We start from the raw sequence: 25,849 nt of genomic DNA, 5'->3' as shown, positions 1-25,849 counted from the left end.
TGGGGAGGGATGGGAACATATTATTTTAGGAAGAGCCATATAAATAAAATAATTTTTTTTTTTTTGAGAAGGAGTCTCGCTGTGTCGCCCAGGCTGGATGGAGTGCAGTGATGCGATCTCGGCTCACTGCAAGCTCCACCTCCCGGGTTCACGCCATTCTCCTGCCTCAGCCTCCCGAGTAGCTGGGACTACAGGCGCCCACCACCACGCCTGGCTAATTTTTTGTATTTTTAGTGGAGACGGGGTTTCACTGTGTTAACCAGGATAGTAGTCTCGATCTCCTGACCTTGTGATCTGCCTGCCTTGGCCTCCCAAAGTGCTGGGATTACAGGCGTGAGCCACCACGCCCGGCCAACTTTACCAATATTCTTTACCAAAATATATATCTTTGAAAAGTAAAGTTATGTGGAATATGGATCTACTAAAATAGTTTTTGTAATAAGTTTTTTTTTTTTTTCTGGTCTGGAGATGGCCACAGGACATTTGACTTGGTAGTTGATAAGTGTTAGGTGTTTCATGCTTTCATGCTTTTTTTTTTTTTTTTTTTTTTTTTTTTTTTTTGAGATGGAGCCTCACTCTGTCTCCCAGGCTAGAGTGCAGTGGCACGATCCCGGCTCACTGCAACCTCTGACTTCCAGGTTCAAGCTATTCTCCTGCCTCAGCCACCTGAGTAGCTGGGATTATAGGTACACACCACCACATCTGGCTAAGTTTTGTATTTTTAGTAGAGATGGGGTTTTACCATGTTGGGTGGGCTGGTGTTAAACCTTTGATCTCAAGTGATCCACCCACCTCGGCCTCCCAAAATGCTGGGATTACAGGTATAAGCCACCGCACCCAGCCTACAATAAGTATTTTAAATAAGGAAATGAATCTGAATGTCTGCAAAGGGTTACAGAAGCAGAGATGTAATATTTTTCATTTTTAAAATTAGGATACCAGAATCTCTTGATTTAATTAAAAATATTATACTTCCAAAGACATTACTGATAAGATAAATTAAAATCCTTTGTAGTAAGTTGAAAATCAAGGTTGGAGGAAATATATTTATATTTCTAAAATAGAAAAATGTTTAGCTAGAAATAAAATTATGCTGATCGATCTTTAGCTCCCTATTTAAGACTTAGACAAAGGAACAGTGACCCTCTGCCTCAGTGGTTCTCAAAGTGTGGCCCATGGAAGCCTGGCAACTTAGACCTTTTTAAGGGACCCCGTGAAGTCAAAACTGTTTTGTAATGCTAAGGTGTTTTTTGCCTATTTCACTGATGGTACAAAAGCCATGGTTAGTAAGGCACCTTCACATTATTTAAGATAGAGGCACCCAACTGTGCTGAAGGGATTGTGTTCTTCACTGGTAATACTTGCAATTAAAAAACTAGGTTCACTTACTGTCCTTATTGAGGCAGTAAAAATTATTGTTTTAATAACTCTCAACCTTTGACTGCATATTTTATTAATACACTATGTGATCAAATGGAAAGAATACATAAAGCACTTCTGCTGCATTCCAAAGTACAATGGTTGTCTCAAGAGAAAGCTCTTGTGTAATGGAGTTGAAAGTAGAATGAGCTACTTTATCACATCATACTACTTTTACTTGAATAAAACAACTGATTATTGAGACATGAGTATGTGGCATATATATCCTCAAAATGAATGAAGTGATCCTGACACTTCAAGGAGAACAACTAAAGTATTTGTTGACAGCAATAAAATTCAAACTTTCAAGTGATAATTAGAATTTTGGAAAACTTGTGGTCACCACTATGAGCTTGACAGCTTCCCAATACTTAAACATTTTTCTGATGATAGCAGTGGTGATATTAATGAATTTTTAAATATTATTACTAAAATACGTCTTAATATTTTATTATGATGAAATGTGCCAACATTTGGAAGATCTGGATAAATCAGTGATCCAATGTTTTCCAAATTACCAATGCATGATGTTACAAAATCATGCATGTGTTACAAAATCATACATGTGTAAAAAGATCCATTCAAAGTACAAGATAGACTAATTAAATTTTTTTTTTTTTTTTTTTTGAGATGGAGTCTCACTCTGTCACCAGGCTGGAGTGCAGTGGCATGATCTCGGCTCACTGCAACCTCTGCCTCCTGGGTTCAAGCGATTCTCCTGCCTCAGCCTCCCAAGTAGCTGGGATTACAAGTGCATGCCACCACGCCCAGCTAATTTTTGTATTTTTAGTAGAGTTGGGGTTTCACCATGTTGGCCAGGATGGTCTTGATCTCCTGACCTCGTGATCCACCAACCTTGGCCTCCCAAAGTGCTGGGATTACAGGCGAGCCACTGAGCCTGGCCACTAATTAATTCTAATATAATGAGGTTTAAAAAGTTGTTTGATATAGTTTCCAGTTTCCATATTGCAACTAAGTTAGTCAAGGTTTAGCATAGTATCAAAAATAAATATATACCATGATATAAAAAGGATACTCCTCCCTTTTCCAACCACATGTCTTTGTGAGGCCATGTTTGGTCCATACATTTCAGACAAAACAACATATCATATCACAATAGATGGAAATTTCAGACAAAACAACATATCATAATAGATTGCAGAAGCAGATATGTCTTCTATTCAGCTGTCTTTTATATTAAGCCAGGCATTAAAGGGATTTGCAAAAATTTAGAACAATTTCATTGGTCTACTAATTTTGTTTTGGAAAATATGGTTATTTTTCATGATGATATATGTTGATTAATGAGTTTATTTTTTAATAAATTACATATATTTTTAGTTTATTGGTTTTTCACTTCTAGGTGTGGCAAATATGTATAGGTGTAACCCATGTAAACACTTTGGGGTTCTCCTCATTGTTGTAGAGCATGAGGGGTTCCTGAGACCAAAAAGTTAAGAGAGCCACTGCTCTATATTGGTGCATTTTATTTCTGAAATTGTTGCTCACTTTTATAAATAAGTCCAATTTCCTCTATGATGTAAAGAAACTTATGGAGGAGACAACAACCAAATCTATCAAGGAACAATAGACTATAACACAGGTGGTTTGCTAGTTATCCCTGCCACTGCAGCTGATTAGGGTCACCCCAAATCTGAGTTGGATGAGCATTGCTTCATGAATAAACATCAGAATTTATTCAACAGACAGTTGTTCATAGCTTCTTGTTTTTCCAGCAGTATGGCAAGTAATGGGGATGCAAAATAGAGTAAGACAGTAGCTTCTGAAGTGGAACTTGGAAGTCAAGATGAGTTTATGCCATCTGTTACTGCCACTGAGACAACTGCGACTATCAAACATTTGGGCAGTGGCACTGTAATAATTTACTGAGAAAAAAAAGAGGCCATAAAGTGTCAGGAAAATGGAAGTTCGGACTAGTCTGAAATTTTAATCACACTCGAAATATACAAAGTAATGTATTGAGCTTGTGCAGTTTGCCTGCAACACATGTTTTAAGGAGACACATAGGCAGAACATGTAGATTCTACCATCAAGAAACTTGTAGTCTAATGGTGGTAACAGAAAGGAGTTAAGAAAAGTTGTGTTTCAGTAAAATGAGGAAATTATATTCTGCATAGATGTCAAGTAGGTAGGTCAGAGAGGAGAACATCACCAGGCTGTTGAAATTTTCAACGTTGTGTTAACAGATTCAAAAAGAAGACAAATTATTGTTTAAGAAAAAGTCACAATGCAGCAAGACAGAATAGATAACATTGTAATTGTTGCCAAAGCTGTAATCAAAGAAGAGGCTTTGCTTTTATCTGGGACATTTATTGTCTATCTAGCTCTTAATTCAGTATTAGGGAAGGAAGGTGAAATTTTTTTGGCCGTCCTTGGCCACCCTTATTCCTTGCCATAAGATAAAGAAAGAATATTTCTCCTCACAGTAGCAGGATAATTAACCTCAAGTCCTGGGTCACACCAAAGGCAGTGAGAATGAGTAAGAAAGGAGGGGGCAGATCAAGAAAAGAATGTGCCTCTTTTTCCCTTTTCCCAGAGCCTTGGGTGCACCCTATTCATTTATCTTCTGTCATTTGGTTAGAGATAGGAGTTTCCAGAGTAAACTGTTGTCTCAGAGGAGAAAATTAGGATAAGTTTGGGGTTCACAGTGAAATGTGAGAAGTACAGGAAACAGAGTAAAAAATCAAGATACAAGCATGGAGACAAAAAGGAAACAAGGAAGAAAAATCGAGGCCTCCTCAACCCACTACCATCAATAAGACCTTTCTTCTTAAAAGACAAGGACCACGTTGAAACACTGTTTTCCTTTCCCATGGAACGAGCAAAATGCTTTATAAATAGGGCTCAGTAAAGAATTAACACAAATGAATGCTAAAATTACACTTAAAAATAGTTTAAAGCAACAACAACAAAAAAATAGCTTAAAGCAATAACCCAAGATGGTAAGATAAATAGCAAAAACATTTCAAGGGATGAGCTCTAGTCTTTCTGGCATCTTCATGTTCTGTTTAAGAGAAATGAGGGTCCAGGAAATAACTGGGACTTGGCAAGTGTCTGGCCATGTTCTTTCTGTCCCACCTGGCGCACAAAGGGAACCTTGTTATTGGACATGTGGGTCTCCTTATTTCCTCAACTGGTGGTTTTATTCAGTGGCTCATCAAAACATTGATGTGTCTTGACAGCTCTTGAACTAATTCAGACCTCTGCTGCGAGGAGTTGGAGCCACATTTGGTAACAATGCAGTATGTTGTACTTGAAGATAAATTAATTTACAAGTAATCTCTCCTTTCTCAGAAACATGATTCCCGTGACAGAATTCCGGCAGTTCTCTGAGCAGCAGCCTGCCTTCCGAGTGCTGAAGCCATGGTGGGATGTGTTTACCGATTACCTCTCGGTAGCCATGCTCATGATCGGCGTGTTTGGATGTACTTTACAGGTAGGTGCCTAGATCCCTGGCAAAATGGAGGCCAGAGCAAGACACAAGTCAATGAAACCTCTTTAGAGAGCTGGCTGTGTGATTTTTAACCGTGTAAGTATCAGTCACTGTTCTCTGTAGATGTATCTGTAATCATAGCAGAGAGCCTGAAACACCTGTTTACTGGGCTTTCCTAATAAGGTAAATATGGTACTTGAAAGATTTCAATGAGCCCAAAGAGCAATTGACTATAGTCAAGTAATGTCTGATGTCACTAACATCAAAGGGGCCCCTTATCTTTCCAAACTGGCTTCACAGTGAAATGTAGCATATATCCAGCACCATTGATATTGCCAAAGTGGAACTTTTTGCTTTTCTTCATCCTTTACCCTTACCCCTAATAAGATTTTCTGAAAGAACTAACATTTTGATGAGATATGATTATTTTACTGAATGTTTAGTTCTGAATTTAAAAAGAACCCAATAAAAATTTATATAGATGCCATCTATGCATGTATTGAATCCGGGTATTTTTTACATAGCTGCTATGTTCCAGGTACCATACTTTGAGGACGTGGATACATATAAGTAGTTCATATCTAGGGGAGAAATAAATAAACTAGCAATCAAATTAACTTGTGTTATACTATGGTAGAGGTGTCCATAAGGCACTAAGGGAATGCTGAAGAGAAACCCTCACTTTGGTTTGGGAATAAAAGAAAAGGTGGTGGTTGAATTAAAACTTGGAAAACCAGCTGAAGTTAGTCAAGAACCTCTCCTTAGCTGAAAGTCAGAGGACACCAAGAGGAGAAAAGAAAGCTCTGAGTCATGGATGGGAGAAAGAACATGACATCTTTGGGAAGCTGTCAGTAGGACCGGCACATTTGGGGTGTCGATATGAGAGCTGAAGCCATGCTTGCAAGGAGAATCACCCAGGGAGAATGTGATGGGAAGGCAGTGTCAGTAGTAACGTTAAAGAGTAAATGGAGAAGAAAGTGGGGCCCTTGAAGAAGACTGAGAAGAGGCAGCCATAAGGACAGATGAAAACCAGGAGAGAGGCATAGGTCAGAAGCCAAAGGAAGCCATGGACAATGATGGCAGCCAACACAACTAACTCAGGGGCTAAGAAGGGAAAGTAGCAACTGCATCATTAGAAATCTTAGGTCAGTGGCTGGATAAGTGGATGGAAATCAACGTATTATAGAAGCTATGGGGTAGATGTGATTTTTCAGGTAGATCAGCTGGAAAAGGAGGTATAGGGAGAGAGAGAAATCACTAGAAGTGGTACAGAGTGAAAATAAAGGACTTTTAAAAGTTGGCCTTAAAAATAGTAACACATACTGCTTCCTATATGTCAGGAACTCTTTTGAACACTTTACGTGTATTTTAACAAATGTCATCCTCATGACAACTCAAAGATATAGGTTCTATTACTATCCTCACAAGTGAGACATCTGAGGCACAGAGAGGTTAAGGATCCTCCCAAGGTGAGTACTGAAGCCTTTATTCAGTCCAGGTGATTTGGTTCCAAAGTTCCTGCTCTTAGTCCCTCACACCATGCTGTCTTTTATTTAGTCACTGAAAATATCTTGCCCCCTCCCCTCCAACAAGGGTGCCAGTGAGATGTTATTGTCTTAAAAAAGGGGCATAAATTCATTCATAAATAAAATAGTTGTTGAAGAACCTACTGTGTATCAGGCACTGTTCTACTAAGAATTGTCAATGAAGGAGAAAAAAGACAAAACTCCCAGCTTTATGGACTTTAAATTCTATGGGGAAAATAAGCAAAATAAGCAAAATCAATTAGTAAATATGTTAGTGGATAAAGACAATGGGAAAAAATAAAGCATGCAAAGATGGTAGAAGGTTACTACAGGTAAGATAGAAGCTGCAGTCTTCAAATAGGATGGCCTGGGAAGGCCTCATTGGAAAGGTGACTTTTGGCCAAGAAATTAAAAGAGGTCCAGGAGCAGGTCAGGCAGATGTCCTGGAAGGAGGCTTCCAGGCAGAGGGAACAGCAAGAGCAAGAGGCGCATAGTGAAAGGAAGGCACAGGACCCTTCCTTTTCTGCAGAAGAGTTGGATTTTATGATGTTCTCACGTTCTCAGTTTTCTAGTTCTGTTTCCCTGGAGACCAGATAAAGGTCAAATGTTAACTGTGTTACTAGGCAACATTATGGCATAAATGACCACTCATTGGTCAACTGTATCTGGGCTGGAAGAGTGATAAATGCCTGGTAGGAAGCTGTATCACTGGACTTCTGTGACTGTGGTGAAACTTGTGATTCAGCATGCTCCTTGACACATCAAAGATTGATCTATTGAGTTACAGGAGATATTGGTTCCTTTGAGGCACAAGGCTTTTAAGCCAGGGTAAGTTCTGAACCTACCTAAAGTGGATCTCTTTTCCTTGCACTGGAGATGATATGGGGAGGAGAGGCTTGGGGAGGACAGCAGTGTGGACAGCTACATGGACAGTTGTGAAGATTTTCCTAAATGGGGAAAGACTGATGTTGCCTTGCTGGTGACTCTAATCTATGTATTTCTAAAGTGATTCTGGTGCCAAATGAAGTTTATGGTAATCTTGTAAGTCTGAATGTTAAAGTGAACCTAGAAAGTCCCCTGGTGATGTTACAGGCCTGAAGCAGGATTACCTCTATAATGTTGAGGAAAATCCACGAGGCCAGTGTGCCAGAGAAATGTGAGTGAGGGGAAGAGCAGTGAAAGGTGAGGCCTGAGATGCAATGGGTGCCAGATCATGTAGGGCCTTCTAGGCCACTGGAGGGCTTGGCTTTGTTCTGAGTGAGTTAGAACATGTTTGGAGGAATAATGAGCAGAGGATTAGCATAATTTATGTTTTAACAAGACTACTACAGCTGTTGAGAATACACTGTAGGGGGTGAGGATGGAAGTGAGGGTGGTATTTGGAAGGCCAGTGCAATAATCCAGGCAAGAAATGAATTAAATGGTTTGAGTAGGGTGAAAGCAGGTGTTCTGCATGTATTTTGAAGGAAACCCCACCAAGATTTGCTGAAAGATTAAATGTGAAATACAAGAGAAAAAAAGAAATCCGCTGGGCGTGGTGGCTCATGCCTGTAATCCCAACACTTTTGGGAGACCGAGGTGGGTGGATCACCTGGGGTCAGGAGTTCAAAACCAGCCTGGCCAACATGGTGAAACCCCATCTCTACTAACAATACAAAAATTAGCCAGGCATGTTGGCATTGCACCTGTAATCCCAGCTACTCGGGAGACTGGGGCAGGAGAATCGCCTGAACCTGGGAGGCAGAGGTTGCAGTGAGCCAAGATTGCACCATTGCACTCCAGCCTGGGTGACAAAGCAAGACTCTGTCTCAAAAAAAAGAAAGAAAAGAAAAGCAATCAAGGATGACTAAGATTTTTAGACCTCGGCAACTAGAAAAGTTTGTTTTTAAACATGTTAAATTTGTGATATATGTTAAACATCAACATGGAGATATTAAGTAATCAGTTGGATGTAAAACCCAGGAGTTTGGGGTTAGTGATGGTCAATTTCCTGAGGAAGGAGGTGAAGATCCAGGATCTAGGAGGAAGGATTACCCTTGATTTGGGTGAAGGAAGCATCTTCCACCAGAATGGGAATGATAGCTACAGATGCATTTTTATTTGTTAGGGAGACAGAAAGATGGGAGTCTGTGCCTTATGGCTTGTTGTTTCTCTGTGATGGAGAAAACAACATTTACTGAGAGATTGTGAGGGTGAGGGATGTAGCAGGAATTAGCAACAAGGAAGGTAGAAGAGCAGGGGTCTCAAGGAGAAGGTTAGATTTGGGGTGGCTAGTTTGGGAAATAGTAGAGGGAGGTGGCATAGATTAGCAGGAGCACTCTCAACCTGTCTTCACTACTGTGCTGTGGCTCACAGCGCTGCTGCAGGATCTGCCTAACAAGCACAGGGAATTGTTTCTCTTGTTTACATATTCCATGGCAACGCGAAGTGCAGAAAAGAGAAAGGACACAGAAAATCTTTTAGAATAAGTAGTTAACTTGCAATGAAATTAATGAAAAGAGTGTACTTATGAAAATGTCTATAATGAGCATCATTTAGGAGATGTGCCTGCAGTAAGTTCAGGAGGGGATTCAAGCACAAGCTAAACCTCTTTTCCTGTGTGCTGGTCAGAATCATCTTCCTGCAGCACAACCCCACAGTGTCTCTCTACAGTCCAGAAGCCTTTTGGGCTCCCCACTGACCAGCCTTCTCAGCACCACCACTGTTACCTCCCACAATTGGTGGCTCCTGCTCAGATAGGTTAACTAACTGAGGCCCTTCACACATAGGCCTCTTTCATCTCTTCAGCCGTTAAAGAGAAATCTGATGCCAGTTGACTGGGTACAGGAAGTGTTGTCTGAGATGACAGGGTTCAGAGAAAAAATGAGATGCCAAAAGAAATTTTGCATCAGAATATGAAGGCTACAGGGCACAGAATTCATATGGGGTGGTCTACTCAATTCAACAAACAATCCTGTGCATCAGCAATGTATCAGACACTGTGTGGGGAGCTAGATGCCAAACGAAAAACAGCACAGCCCATGCCTTCAGATTGCTAATAGTCTGAAGACCATAGAAACACATAAACAGTGTCTTCCAATGTGTAAGTGCCTTAATGGTGCCTCAAGAGCATCAAATATGATGTTGTCATCTCAGTCACTGGAAGTTAGGGACTCAAGGAGAAGATAATTGAATGAAGTCTCAAAGAATGAGTATACAAAACCAAAATATATATTTTAATAAGAGGAATGAAGGGGAGAACTCAGTATTAACGGAATATTTAGTGTGATCATTTTACAAAGCCCTCATGGATTGGCACAGTGACTGGAAGGCCCAGATGGCATTTTTCGGAGAGGGTGGAATTAGGGATATTAAACATCCTGCAATCGGTAGGACATTCCCACACAACAGAATTGTTTTATCCAGAATGCTAAAAGCACATCCATGGAGTAACGCTGGCAAGAGAACCTGTGCTAGAATCTGTATGTACTTTATTTAGTTCCCAGAACAAACCTGTGAAAGCAGATTAGTCCCATTTTTCAGATGAGAATTCCAAAGTATAGAAGGTTAGATAACTTGTCCCAAAGCCAAGAGGGATGCAGCTGAGATTCCAATCTTAGGCTGATTCTCCAGGTGTGTGTCACCCCTGTGCACACTGCTATCAAATATTATGGAACCATCACAATTGCACAGATTATGAGGGCCAGGTTTGGCTTATAAAACAGGATTTTCAGTGTAAAAGCAAGTACAAAATGATAAAAAGAGAAAATAGTTACAAAAAGCATCAATTTTATGAATTACAAATTAAAATTTTAAGGGGCATTCACTATATACCTGCTATTTAAAAAGAAAAATTTGCAATCTATAGTAAGCATTAACAAAACAAGAAAGAATTCATGTTATAAATTATTAAAGTAAAACTACCTAGGATCCATATAACAAAGTAATGTCCCGTAGGGGAAGAATTTAAGCTCTTATTTTAGCTGTGCTATGATAATCCACTAAAAATGGCTTAATGACTGATAACTCTAAACAACGGATTCTCTGTGAAGCTCAAGTTCCTTTCTCATTCCCAACGTGATGTTAAAATTGTTAAAATATATTTTTATGCCTTGATTTTCCCCTTGTAAAATGAAAGCACAATCATTCTTTCTGATCTTATTTACAAAGCAAGTTAACTCCTAGATTGGAATACATGAAAAGGCAAAATCTAAGGTGGAGTTAGAAGAACACTCTTCGATGACAAAATAGTAATCCAACAGCTTTTACAGTAACTATTTTGTAAGTTACTTTTTTCATGTCAAATTAACAGTTGATACCTGTTTACTCCTAAAAGATTGTATTCATATAGGTTTAACACTACTCAGCTTGGAAAATACTGGGGAATTAAGGTTATTATCTATCAAGGGAGTGTTGATTCTTTCTTGCCCTTATGTAAAAGGATTAGAACCAGCTCTCTTGCCTTACTTGTCTGACAAATATTTATTCATTTCTGAGCAAGTAGCTCTATTCAAGGCTGCCATGGAATAAGAGCATGTATAAAGAGCATTCCTTAGATTAGATCAATCTACATAAGAACAAATATAAACTCACTGTAAGCCAGGAGAATGTAGGAGTATATGTGTCTGTCCTATTCCTATACAGTCATACACCCTCAAGGACCAATAGTGTAAACGCCCAACTTTGTGCTATAAACAACACTATTCAAAAACTCAGCACATTCAACAAAATAGACCAAATCCTGAGAGGTCAACACATTGCTTCCTGGAAAAATAAGATTGCTTTAGATCTCTGCTCAGTGACTCCAGGTTATCTTATTATGACCAAATCCAAAACAGCCCATGGGCAGACCGTTACCAAATATAGAATTAGCAGTTAGAAACCAGAAACAGGAACTGGAAGATGCAAGCCCCCTTGGAAGCCCTAGGGGACCTGCCTTGTGATTGTTACATAGAAAAGACATTTCCTGCTTTCTGAATTTGGAAGGGAAAAAAAAGAATTATTTCAATGACGAAGCCACCTATAAAAAAATCCTGCAAGATTTAACCCAATCACTGGGAGCAAAGTGGCCAGCAGGGTCACGCTATCAAAAAGGTTAGGACATGTGCGTTTGTTGGTTAGAGCTGATCCCCACTTTGATTTTTAGGGCATATTGAAATTAATTTCTACTTCTCTGATTTAGAGCTGTCAATGTCAGCTCCATGACAAATGACCTTCAGGTGAAAATGCTCACAGGCAGTTCATGGGAAGGTACAGGCAATCAGAATTACAGATTCCAGAATGATTTCAGAAGACTTCATTTTGCTAATGTGCCTGAATTCTTGCTTGTACTTCCCCCATGCAGTCATCTGCTGTATATCGTCTGGGATTTCTAGTAGATATTTTTCTTTTGCCAAATTTGAATTTTATAGATAGAAGCCCAGAAATTCTTACTTAGAATCAGTAATACTGATTACATCAGAATACTGGTGAAATCACAGATAGAAGTGAAGACTTAAAATTAAGACCTCATCTCAGATATGTTCCTTTTAGTTTATTTTATTTTATTTGAGACAGAGTCTCACTCTGTCACCCAGGCTGGAGTGCAGTGGCACAGTCTCGGCTCACTGCAACCTCTGCCTTCCAGGTTCAAGCAATTCTCATACCTCAGCCACCTGAGTAGCTGGGTTTACCAGCATGCACCACCACACCCAGCTAATTTTTGTATTTTTAGTGGAGACGGAGTTTCAGGATGTTGGCCAGGCTGGTCTCGAACTCCTGGCCTAGAGTGATCCACCCACCTCAGCCTTCCAAAGTGCTGGGATTACAGGCATGAGCCACTGCAACAGCCCAGTTGTATAAAGTTTCCATGTACCCACCTTACATCTCTGTTCTACTAGGGTCTTTGGGGAATATGAAACAAAAATTATTTAGATGGTGAAAATAATTGTGAAGAGCAACCTTTGTCATCTCTGTGGGGATGGTGGTGAATGCTGTGAAAGAAACACTATTTCAAAACCTCTGTTACATCTAGTATCAAAAATATGCCTTAGTTGGGACCTCCTTTTTATGGTGGTTTATTCGAACTGACACTTTCGGTCTTCCCTAGAATTTTACTTCTTGTCATCTATCACCTTGACAATTTTACGTGGACTGAATTCCTGGCCACAAGAATAACATAGGAGTGAGTGCCTTTCGCTTCACTGTCTTGGGTTTAAGATAGTTCATGAATCTAAATGCTCTTCTTAGATTATCTGATACCATCCAATGCCAGTCAGTGAATGGGGAATGTTTCCGTTTTTCTCATTGTTAGGTATTGTTATGATCTTGTTGCCTATTGATTGTCTAATAATACATCTTTTTCACCAAATAAGAAAGCACTGACAGAATATGAGGCTTTTTTTCCTATGTAAAGCAGGTATCTACTATATATTTAGCCTCTGTTGTTGATCCTGTGTGTGAATCATTCAAAACTTCTGTTTAAAGGCCTATGTTAAATAAGTGCACTATGACATGGAGGCAGGTAGCCTTGTGTTTCTAATCAGGGCCTTTGACTTGGAGATGTTCCCCAGTCCTCTGATCATATCAGCAAACAGATCTACTGTACCACTTACTGCCCTTACTTTCTTCCTCTCAAAGTCTTCTCTCTTCACTGAGAGCACTGGTGGCATTCTGAACCACTCAGCAATATAGGGACCCTGTGGTGAGGATTAGGCTAACATTGGGACTACATTTTAATTGTAGGTAAGTTTCTATGTTATATCTGGAGTCTCCCGTTTAATATAAACGGTGAATGCTGCTGCTTCTATGCTACCGATTTCCTTCATAAAATCCTGCATTTTTGTTATGCCTATTTTACAATTCCTATTGTTTTGGAATAGCAAGTTTTCATACAGTGAAAAAAACCTTAATCTATTAATATGATTTTGTGTCCACTTCTAAAAATATGAACTAAGATACTCCCAACTGGAAAGATACATACCAACTGAAGGATTTAACAAAAAAACAAGATACCATCCAAAATAGCAACAAAAGCTATCGGGTATCTAGGAATTAAGCTAACCAATAATACACAAGGCCTTCATAGAAAAGTTCTAAATGTCTAAGACATAAATGACATATAAGGCAATTTGAATGACTGGAAAGACATTTCATGTTCTTGAGCGGCACAGAATTGGTTTTACGAAAATGTCTCCACAAATTTTTTCATAAATTCAATGCAATATTAATAAAATCCCAATTAGATTTTTTGAAAAATTTGATAAACTTAACATTTATATGAGGCATGCTCACTTATGGTGGTAGAGGGGAATAAGGTGGCATAAGAGGTAAAAGGAATGAGAGAGAAAAGTGGCGGGGAGCAGAATGGTGGTGAGAAAGTGGGTTTTGCATCAACTGATGCTAATAACCCTTTGCATCGAGAAGCATGAATAATTCAATCCTTTGTCCCTGAGGTTCCCCTCTCCCGATCTCACACACACACATACACACACACACACACACACACACACACACACACACACAAAATCACCCCTTTCTTCTAATTTCCTTTATAGAACATGTCAGATGTTCCATTCAAATGTCATCCTTTTTTTTCCAATTATAATTTTTTTTTAGATGGAGTCTCACTCTGTTGCCCAGGCTGGAGTGCAGTGGCATGATCTCAGCTCACTGCAACCTCCACCTCCCAGGTTCAAGCAATTCTCATGCCTTGGCCTCTGGATTAGCTGGGACTACAGGCACGCACCACCACACCTGGCTAATTTTTGCATTTTTAGTAGAGATGGGGTTTCACTATGCTGGTCAGGCTGGTCTCAAACTCCTGACCTCAGGTGATCTGTCTCCCTCAGTTTCCCAAAATGCTGGGATTACAGACGTGAGCCACCTTGCCCGCCCTCTAAATCTCTTTGCAAACATTTCAATTGTGTTTCACAAGTAGGAAATTCCTTAACTATAAATTTCACGAATGAGACAATCATTAGCTTTAATATTTGTCATCCCTTTGTCTAAAAAACAAAAATCTAGTTGGAAGAATTACCTCTAACTTGTAGGAATATAAACTCCATAAGGCCAGGCAGGCCTCATCATTCAGGTTCGTTTCTGTATCCCCAGAACAGAAGTCAGTAGCAGGCACCACGTAAGTAAGTGCCCAAAAGAATGCATTTTGTGGAATGAAGGGATGAGTGAATGAAGAAGTGTAGATGACATGTTTTAGCCATGTGCTAATATATTGTGAACACCTGGTGTCCTTGAAAAGCAGCTGAGAACTTTCAATTACAGATGTAGAGTGCTACATTTATTTCTTGGCATTTTACCCCACAATTTAAGAAGTTGTGACCAATAGAGGAGAGGGACCAAAAAACCTTGTATGAGGCCTGATTGAGGGCATGCTTATCTTCAAGTTGAGAAGATGGAAAGGGCATGAGAATGAGGACAGCAGACCCTGGAAGGGCCGCCATGTGAAACGTATAAATGGCTTCAGCTTATCCCTGGGGTCTCACCTTGAAGACCAAATAGAATCAACAGAGAAGTTTTAGGATGGAATATTTTGGCTCATACAAACTCAAGCTTTTAAAAAGCTACGAACTTTCTGAGAATGTCATGTAGGTTGTAAGTTTCCTATTATTGGAGATACACTTCCAGAAATTGAATAACCTGGGTGGAGGGGAAGCTACAAGGAGAATCCATATGTCATGATATGAGAACCATTTGTTCTTTACATATAGTATTTCTAGGCAATGGAGTTAGGCAGTGATAAAAATGACAAAATGCCTGCCAACAAATAAATACATTTAAAATACTATGTCAGATAGAAATGCTTTGAAAAAGACAAAGCAGCGCAAGGAGAGAGTGTGCAGGGGGTCTCCCTCAAAATAGAGTAGCCAAGGAAGTCCTCTCTGAAAAGGTGAGGACTGAAAAGGCACAGAACAAAAGGAACTGAGAGAGGGAGGCTACCTGCAGAAAGAACATTGCACACAGAGGGAGTAGAGGAGGCCAGTGTGGCCGGTACAGTGATAGCACAAGGGCAGTGGCCCCTTTCAGTTTTTTGTTATTTGGATCCACTTGGTAAGGCTTGAAACAAGCATTGACCCGAATCAAGACCTAGTCATCTAGTGTCCTAGAGCATTTGTACCCCCATGAATGTCAGGTGTCTTAGATGTATGCATCCAGCTTTACATCTGCCATCTCAGAGTTAGGACAAAGAATTTAATCCTATAGCCTCTTGGAAGCTGGGACCACATGAATTACCGAAACAGTTGTCATCACCCCTTGATTGGCACTTAATGAGCAACAGTGTATGGCAGAGAGTGTTAAGGGCATTATTTCATTGCTCCTATACGATTTCAAGTTGCTTACAGGCAAGATTCGTGTCCGATTCATTTTTCTACTCACCTGAGTACCTTAGACCCAGCACAAACTCCAGAAATCTTTGGGTGACTGAATATATCAGTGCTTTAGCAGCTCTGAGAATTCACTACACTGTCTTACTAATAAAAACAGTGATACAAAAATGCAGATTAGGACTGCATCATAAACTGGTGGAGGAAACCTTTGTGTGGAGTATTTAATGAGGAGGTCAGAAAAATCCCGTTTCCTCCCCAAATTATAAAAAACAGCTAGTAAGGCTGGGCGCGGTGGCTCACGCCTGTAATCCCAGCACTTTGGGGAGCCAAGGCAGATAGATCACCTGAGGTCAGCCGTTGGAAAACAGCCTGGCCAAGATGGCGAAACCCCGTCTCTACTAAAATACAAAAAAATTAGCTGGGCATGGTGGCACGTGCCTGTAATCCCAGCTACTCCAGAGGCTAAGGCACGAGAATCACTTGAACCTGGGAGGCGGAGGTTGCAGTGAGCCGAGGTCATGCCGCCGCACTCCAGCATTGGCAATAGAGGGAGAATCCATCTCGGGAAAACAAAAAACAAAAAACAACAGCTGGTAACAAATGATCTTTCTTGAGTAGTGTGAGAGTTTTACTACAGCCGTCTTCAGAGCCCATTGGGAATGCTGGGGGCTTCATCAGGAGAATAATTAGCATAAACCCAATGCCAGAGAGACAGGGCCTCATGTGTTAGAGTAACCAACTTGAAGAGAAAATTTTTTGATGATATAATGCAATAACATGCTAATAAGTGAACAACAAATCATGATATATATTGTTATGTGCCCTCATAGGAAAACTACAGCTAAAGTTTGTGTAGAAAAAAAAAACGCCTGCTGTTATGCCAAAGAAACTTAAGAAATTATAGAAATTGAGGTACCTTATTAGAGGAAGTTACAGAGTTATTTCAGTGATATTATGGGAATATGTTTTACAGAAATGAAAATTTGGCGGGGATTTTGCCATATGTGGTTGTTTTTATAATAAAATTGTTGATAATTGTCATGGTGAAAGCCAGGTTTTTCTTATCCAGGTGATTGTCCATTCATACTGATGTGTGGAGAGGTGTATTGCCAGCATCCCAGTGGAGACCTTACTACTAGTTGTGATTAAGTTCTGTAGCAGTATTAGTACTTCACAGTACACCCATGGATTGGATTTTATGAGCTGCCCTGAGAGCCTAATAACCTTCATGGTATTTTGTAGAAAAGTGTTTTGGTTTTTTTTTTTTTCATTCTAAACAACCAATTTTCAAATGAACTTTGCTTATGTTCATTAACTATTTAGTATACTTTAGTTTTTTAGGGATTTTTTTAAAAAGTCATTTAAAATATAGTGTTTCTTGAATAATGGTGATAGTTTCATGATACTGGTTTATTGTTATCCACAAAGGCTGTAGTCTTACACTAGTTAAATTTCCTTTAAAAATAATAGACTTTCAGAATTGGAAAAGAATTTATAAATGACTTAAGTCCAATATAGAAATCTATTTTATAACATCCTTGACATATTAATATCTAGATTTTGCTGGAGAATATTTGGTGATAAAAGAGTTTTGTTTAATTAATTTTTTGCTATGAAACTGTAAATACTTCAACACATACTTATTGAATGTTGACTAGATTTCCAATACTGTGTTAGGTATTATGGGGAATGCAGAATAAAGGAGCTTAGAAAATAGTTGCAGAGCAAAATAACATATTCATTGTAACAATTTATTCTGCAGCTCTTATAGGCACTATGCTAATTTCTGATGACACAAAAACAGCTTTGGTCCTAAAGATATTTAAACAGCTGCAAAGATAAACATTCATATACATCCTTCTAAAACAACATAATTGCTACAGTGTGAATAAAGTGCAGTGGGTACAAAGGAGAAATCATAGTTAACCCTGCCTGGGAAAATCAAGGTTCTTGACATTCTATATACAGGGTGGTTATAGGAATACAGGAATAAATTATATTCAGGGGGGAAAAAAGTGATATGGGGTATTATAAAAGATAAGACTTGTGAGGTATAGTAACATTCTACAAATGTCCACTTGGGGGTTTCTAGCAAATAAGGACTTTCAGCTTTGCTTTATTTTATTTGTTATTTTGGAGACAAGTTCTCACTATGTTGCCCAGGCTGCTTTGAAACTCCTGGTCTCTAGTGATCTTCCTGCCTCAGCCTCCTGAGTAGCTGGGATTACAGGTGTGTGCCACCTATCCCCAGCTTCTTTTTTTTTTTTTTTGAGATGGAGTCTCACTCTGTCACCCAGGCTGGAGTGTGTGCAGCGGCGTGATCTCACTGCAACCTCCACTTCCCAGGTTCAAGCGGTTCTCCTGCCTCAGCTTCCCTAGTAGTTGGGTTTACATCCGTGCACCACCACACCCTGCTAATTTTTGTATTTTTCATAGAGACGGGCTTTCACCATGTTGGCCAGAATGGTCTGGAACTTCTGACCTCAAGTGATCCACCCGCCTCAGCCTCCCAAAGTGCTGGGAGCCCGGCCCATGCCCAGCTTTTTTGTTATAATAGCACTTCCTGTTTCTAATAAAAGTATAAAGGCTTTTTTTTTTTTTTTTTTTTTTAAATACAGAGTCTCGCTTTGTCACCCAGGCTGGGGTATAGTGGCTCAATCTCAGCTCTCTGCAACCTCTGCCTCCCGAGTTCGAGCGATTCTCCTGCCTCAGTCTCCCGAGTAACTGGGACTACAGACATGAACCACCATACCCAGCTAATTTTTGTATTTTTAGTAGAGACGGGGTTTCACCATGTTGGCCAGACTGGTCTCAAACTCCTGACCTCAGGTGATCTGTCCCCCTTGGGCTCCCAAAGTGCTGGGATTACAGGCGTGAGCCACCTCGCCTGGCCCTACATAAAGGCTTTTAAACATACATAGTGACTTTTTTCATCATGTTCAAAACATTAACTTTCCTAAGAAGTGTTTGAACTACTGGCAGTATTAAGGTCAGCTATCTTAAAATAGAATTGGCATCTCCCTACTCAAGTTATTTTAGTTCTTAAAAGCTGGTGAGATTCTTTGCCCTGATATCCAAAACTGGGGCTATGTGACCTTAAGTTCAGTATGTTAACTTATTGTTTAGGATGTTGATGTTAAATGTTATAGGTGCTAGATATTGGACTCAGAAAATGCTTAATGCAAGCTGAGACAGTGTTGTAGCAATATTCCCTGAAGAACACTTGTATGCATGATTATATCGGTTAGTCACTTAATATTATATTTTTAGAATTCTGCAAAGGTCTTTTGTCTAATAAATAGGCCATCAGCTATCTCATCATTTTACCTTGTAAGAAACCTTATATGCTCACTGGAAATAAAAAACCTGGATTTTAAAAAAATAATAATCATTTCAGCTAGATCAAGTTAATTTAAAGAGAAAAAAACTAAATCTTTCCCCAAAACTTCAAACAGAAAACATGGGCTCTCTCGTATGCTTTTAGTATGAGTTTAGGTGAAACACATGACTTTTCTGAGGCCCAGTTTTATAAAATGAGCAGGATAGGTGTCACTTCCATTTTCCAGATTTATTGTGGAAAAAAATGGTGATAAAATAGAAGTGTATTGTTTTTAGTCTCTTTAGAAACTACAGACCTCAAAATGTCTTCTCTTGGACAATTACTCTGATCCTCCCCAATTGAAAAACAAAACAAAAAACTGCCTTCTCTTCATTTGGGGCATCTTCAGATAGTCATAAGTGTGATTAGTTGAGCCTCTAACAAACAGAGATTGAGAGAGGTATAGAATCCAGGACCAAATGTCCTAATTCTGATAGCTACCTACGTCCGTCTCCCAGAAGACTTTGCAGGAGCTATGCAGACAAAGGGGACAAGATCAGGCAGAAGAACATTTAATTAAAGCTAAGGCTCTGGCCCTAAACCACATTATCAGTTTCCTGGTGAGCTAGGCCACACTTCAGATAAGTCTCAAGCACTTTCTTTGCCTAAGCTCTGAAAAATCTACGTACCCGGAAAAAAAGTGGGGGCGTGGTAGGGAGTTCTGAAAAAAAAACTCCTTAGCTTCTTTTTCTACACCTTAATCTCTGCTGTGCTCAGGTCAAAAAAAAAGGTAATCTGGGTAAAGAACAGACAGAGGGGAGAGGGGAAGGGGAAGAGAGAAGATGGAGGAAGAGAGAGGGGAGAGAGATATTAATTTATTGTTGATTCTTCCTAATGCTCATCTGAACAATCCTCCTCAGGCCCTCCTAGGCTGCCATCAACTTCCCAGAGAGAGGCAGCTTCAGACCTATTGTGTCACATCAGTTTTAAGGAAAAAGGGAGACTTCCAAATGATGACTCCCTTTAGAAGCTCTGAAGAGGGAGTCAAAACAGACTGATCCCAAGGTAGAAACAACTGCCTGTGACACCAAGGTTCAGTGCTTTTCCTTAAAGGTAACCATCTCTATCAAGCCCTCTTTCACCTAAAAAGAAGTGAGGAGGAACAAAGAAGAGTCTTTTCTCCCCAGAAATCAGCCATCATCTGGATGATTCAGAAAAATGGAAAAGTGCATAGATGAAATTCTCCCTCTCTAGGTAAAAGGCCTATTTGTCTGCAATGTGTGGAACCTGTCTTATCCAAATTGATAATATTTATGGAGTCCAAATAATCTTAAGTTCTAAAAATTATAATAATGATTGAAAAAAAAATCACTTGCCATCCAGTACACATAAATGACTAACAAGTGCCATGACTCTTGCCTTAACTGCAAGCCTTCTATGATGCCATAACAAATTATGGATATTATCTTTTGAGAATGACACTATCTATTCCTTCATGTAGATTGGACCACAACCTGGCAGTTGATATCATCTCACTTGGGGAGATACTTTCATTTGCTAAAAATAAACAGCAAATTATTTTTCAATTATTATAGTAAGTTTCTAAACTAATCATTTAAAAATATCCTTTCGGAACAGTTTTATTTGTATGCTTCCCATATTTAGAATTCTGTATCTTTGTCGTGTTCATACATTGAGGATAATCTGGATGATTTCTGTTTCTCTTTGAACTCTCCCAATTTCTTTGATTCTACTCCTGCTCACAAATTCATCAGTAAACTGCAGGGTTTCTAGAGCTAAGTCAGCTGAGTACAGAACTAAGGTTTCAGTCCCTGGGCATTGCTTGCAAAAGAGATTTTCCTGTATTATTTTAAGAGCATAATTAGAGATAAATATTTCAAATTCTTCGAACAACTGAAACAAATAGTCTGTTATAAATCAAAACATGTTCTGTGTTTTTATGTATCCATTGAATTTTCTCACATGGTTGTTACTTTGAAATGGATGCTTTCCACATAGATCTTAAATTGCCATGGATCAAATAATTCACTGGTCTTTATGGCTTATGGGAAAAATGCCATGAAGCAGAATGAGAAGAAGCTGCTTCAAATCTTACCCACCCCCTTCATTTCTGAAAAGATTTGTTCGTAATTCCTTGTTTGGCCTAGAGCAGCTTTCTTCAAAAGAAGTGGGGGAAAAAAACAATGTGGATACAACATTATCCAAGATATAGGTAATATAAGCATCCTTGATGGCTGGAAAGCTTCAGTTTAACCAAGGGTTAAAAAAATGAACATTAATAGCATGTATTGTCATCCTCATCCTCAGAAAAGTTAGTATGTCAGTATTTACAGTGATAGGAGAATTGTATTTACTAAGCAAAATTTCAACATGTAGACATGATTCTAATGTGGATATGATGGTTTCTTTCTTACCTAGGAATAAACAGACCGTGTGTCCCAAATCTGGTACTCGCTTTGTGTCTCTTAAAGGAGTCAGCACTTAACTCTGGCTTTGGAAATCACTAGACTGATATCACTTGGCAGTTTGGAGAATGTGCAAAATGAATTGTTTCATGTCAGAGGAAGGTAGCTAGAGGCCAAATATTTCCAGATGTTCTCTGGCATCTGAATATATGAATGCATATGCTTGCCTTAGCTGTGGTTTGTTCCTCCTTAGGGATATGGGGGACAGTGTTTATTTTATTTGTTCACTTCATATTTATTGCATACCTACTTTGTGCCAGGCAATGAAAACTAAGCATGGTGCCGATCTTTAAAGAGCTTACTGCTCCTTTTACTGTTATTTGTTCTGTATAATGATTTAAGATATGCTGTAGCTTTTTCAGTGCTTAATCTTTCTATCAGTGACATTTAATGTTCCTCAGGCATTTCTCATGGTGCATAACTCAAGGAGTTTTGCTTGATACTAGTTTTTGATTATGTATTAATAAAATATGTATAAAATGTACCATTATACTTTACCACTGAAGAAATCCATAAGTTCAGAAATCTAAGTTTGAATGAACTTATCTCTTCAATCCCTTGGATTTTTTTTCCCCAAGTACTCCATGCCTCAAATGTGCCAAGGTATGATTTCTTTTCTTTTCCTTTTCCTATTGCTATTGGAGAAATAGGCAACTAATAAAAACAGACTTTATACTCTGCTCTTGTAAATACCTAAGACTTTGGCAGTTTGCCTTAAACTGGTTTTTGTCTCACTTTACTATATGGGTGTAAACTTCCTCCCTGTACAGTGTGTTATTTCCTGGCCATGATATAAATGTTAAGCATCATCATCATTAAAAATAAGGGAGATTCAGACAAGTCCCAAAGGTGGAAAAAAAGAAAAGAGAGAGAGAGAGATATGATCCAAACAATGGAATGCTATATAGTGCTAAAAAAAAAAAAAAAAAAATAGCTCTCAAGCCATGAAAAGACATGGAGGAACATTAAATGAACATTGCTAAGTGAAAGAAGCTAATCTTAAAAGGATACATGCTGTATGATTCCAACTGTATTATATTCTGGAAAAGGCAAAACTACAGACAGTAAAAATATCAGTTGTTGCTTAGAAAGGACAAAGGAGGGAAGGTGTAAATAGGTATAGCTCAGAGGTCTTTTAGGGCAGTGAAATGACTCTGTAGGATATTACAATGGATACATGTTGTTATACATTTGTCCAAATCTACAGAACATCCAACACCAAGAGTGAACCCCAAGGTAACTGTAGACTTTGGATGATAATGATGTGTCAGTGTAGGTTCATCGATTGTAACAAATGTACGACTGTGGTTGAGCTTGGTGATAATGGGGAAGGCTATACATGGGTGGAGGTAGGGAAATCTCTGTGCCTGCCTTTCAATTTTGCTGTGAACCTAAAGCTGCTCTAAGAAAATTTAAAAGCCTTTTTAAAAAGTAGAAGAAAAGAAGAGAGCATGTGCACAGCAAACAGGAAATGATGCCACATACTTGCAGTTTTGCTTTTCCATTTCTGCTGGAGACAAGGACAGTGTTTGTCCTGATGATAGTGATGCAGCATGTGTGGTTCGCACAGATGTCTATTTCTGTGGTCTTGTGGTGATTGCCCCCAAATATGCATATAGTGGACATAATGCATAGCAAGAGTTGTGAATAAGACATTTACTAAGAATGAAAGCATTTAAATGTTCACTCCTTCAGAGCCATCTACTCTGCCTTTTCAGTTCCTTCTTATTCTCACCAACACTTTTTGTACTTAAAATATTTTCAATAGTTCAGCCTTGAAACACAATCTACATTTTCAGAGTTGATTCTATCACTGATGAGGGGAGTTGATCTCGTGCCTTTGGACAATGAGTGCTTTCTTTGACCTCTAGCATCTTGTTTCTGGGGGAAAGTGCTCAGTCAAGTTTGTGCATTAACTGATAACTTAGTAACATGAAAGTTAATTCCTTTCCCTTCTATTTCTATCCCTTTGCCCAGGATAAATGGGTCTACCTCAGAAAGGAAGAGTGACACTCCATCTTTTCAGTCTTTCTCCCTCTCTCTCCCCAAATGCATCCCTTTGCTCCTGCCTCTGGAACCACAGGCTCTAACCTAGTAGCTTCAAGTCCCAAATGAAGTTACTTCTACTCCACTGAGCCTACCCTGCTTACTCCAAGCCTGAGCTCTTACTGTACCTATTGTCATATTTGCACTCTCGTTTGATTTTTCATGTGGCTATTTATGTCCCTGTAGCAAGATTGCATGTGCTTTTAGAACAGCAAATACTGGCTATGCCTCTTTGGTTTTCCTATGACGCTTAGCATGTATTATCTTGGCACAAAAGTAATTGTGTTTTTTGCCATTACTTTCAATGGCAAAAAACACAATTAATTTTATGCTAACCTAGTAGTAGATAGTAGGTATTCAATATGTTTCTGTTGGTAAAGGATAGCCTGCTCTTCGTATCTCTTAACAATCCCTGGAGAATAGGTCTTTGGGATGTGATTTTGCTATATCCTTCTTAGGTCAACAGACATAACTTGGTTTGTTCTGCCAGACTGGGGGCAAGTCTAGATGATCAACCTCAGGGTAGAAATCTTTGGTACTACCTATATTTGAATCGATGAGGTAGAGAGAGGATGAAGCATAAAGTTAACTGCCTTATATTCACCACTTGCCTTTTTGTGGCTCCACTCTACCTGTTTGGATCAAATCTGTCATAACCAAGTTAAAGTACTGTCTTTTTAAAGAATAAGACACAATCTAAAGACTACATCTGGATCACAAGTTAACATATTGGAATGGTACCACCTATTTTATCATACACTGCAAATTTTCTTTTTTCCTCTTCCTATAACAATATAATCATAACTGTGTTTTAAAGTCCAAGCTGGTAGCTCATGCCTGTAATCCCAGCATTTTGGGGGTCCAAGGCAGGAGGCTCACTTGAGCCCAGGAGTTCAAGACTAGCCTAGGCAATATAGTGAGAACCCATCTCTATAAAAAATAAAAATAGAAAACAGGTCCAAGCTGGAGAAATAATTTGGGGATTATAGTTCATAAAAAAGAACAATGGGGCCAGGTGCAATGGCTTACGTCTGTAATCCCAGCATTTTGGGAGGCCGAGGCAGGCAGATCACAAGGTCAGGAGATTGAGACCATCCTGGCTAACACGGTGAAACCCTGTCTCTGCTAAAAATACAAAAAATTAGCTGGGCATGGTGGTGGGCGGCTGTAGTCCCAGCTACTTGGGAGGCTGAGGCAGGAGAATGGCGTGAACGCAGGAGGTGGAGCTTGCAATGAGCCGAGATCGCACCACTGCACTCCAGCCTGGGCGACAGAGCGAGACTGCATCACCCCTTCCCCCGCAAAAAAAAAAAAAAAAGAAAAAAAAAAAGAAAAAGAACCATGGACTTTATTGTCGAGGATATAGGAAAGTAAGTATTTTCATATGCTGTTGGTGGAACATGTGTAAAGAAATTCAGCCTTTTTTGAGGGGAGGGAATTTGACATGTAAGTTTACCTTGTGTGGCACTACCCAAGCAACACAATTTTTCATAATGTTAATTTGTCTCAACTAATTTTTGTATTAAGATATACACGTCTATATCTATCTGCGAAAGATGGTAAAACAGGTGTTACAATTCAAAGCAGTCCTCTGTTCAATGTGTATAGTCATGATAGATATAAAAAGATAACAAAAATGCATACACAGACCCCAAAGCAAGATGAACATTTCTGTGGAGCACAAATGGAACGCTGAATGGGTCTGAATCAATTGCTGGGCTCTTATCCAAAACTAAGCGGTAGCAGCCAGGAGCTCAGCTCCTGCCAGTAAAGGGAACCATAAATGCACCAAGCAAGATAAGAGACTGGAGCCTGGTCACTGTTTCAAGCCAAAAGTCCCCACCCCCAAAAAGAAGCTGAAAAAATATAGTGATGAACTGGATGCTGGAGCCGGTACTTCAGAGGAAAGTGTGCATCTAAGGTGCCTGCCAACCAGAAACTGAGTCAGCCTGTCCACTGTCTCCCAGACTGACTCTGTGAGGTCCTGACATCACAGTGGAACATCAAAACACCATGATAAGACCTATTGGTGGACTCTGGGAGGCTGGGGGCTGGGTGCAGAAAACCACAAAAGTACACTCAAGAGAAGCAGTGGAAAACATACGCCTACTCAGGATGTGTCTACCACCCAGAACACATGAAAAAAACTATGTTAAGAAAGACTATTAACAAAATTAACAACTGTAACACAGATTCATGCAAGATGAAATTAAGTTTTAACCAGATGACGATGAATTTAAAATAAATATACAGAGAGTGGTTAAAAAGATCAAGACATAACATTTAAAAAGTAGGGG

At 39.3% G+C, this 25,849-nt stretch overlaps 1 protein-coding gene across 2 annotated transcripts in view; it reads left to right on the top strand.

The window, feature by feature from the left end:
* Window positions 1-4,738: 4,738 nt before the first annotated feature.
* LRRC8C (leucine rich repeat containing 8 family, member C) overlaps window positions 4,739-25,849 on the top strand; it is a 38,977-nt gene continuing 17,866 nt past the window's right edge. Inside the window, exon 1 of one of the 2 annotated variants that reach the window (XM_011995588.1) lies at window positions 4,739-4,876. In XM_011995588.1, coding sequence (XP_011850978.1) covers window positions 4,739-4,876 — 138 coding nt within the window. Of the gene's footprint in view, window positions 4,877-7,027; window positions 7,228-25,849 lie in introns of those variants that run through there. The other variant, XM_011995589.1, reaches the window with a different exon arrangement.

Source organism: Mandrillus leucophaeus, unplaced genomic scaffold (genome assembly GCF_000951045.1).
Source record: "Mandrillus leucophaeus isolate KB7577 unplaced genomic scaffold, Mleu.le_1.0 Scaffold492, whole genome shotgun sequence".
NCBI lineage: Eukaryota > Metazoa > Chordata > Mammalia > Primates > Cercopithecidae > Mandrillus > Mandrillus leucophaeus.
Note: the sequence above shows the minus strand (reverse complement) of the source record. Positions and strands in the feature narration are given on the sequence as shown.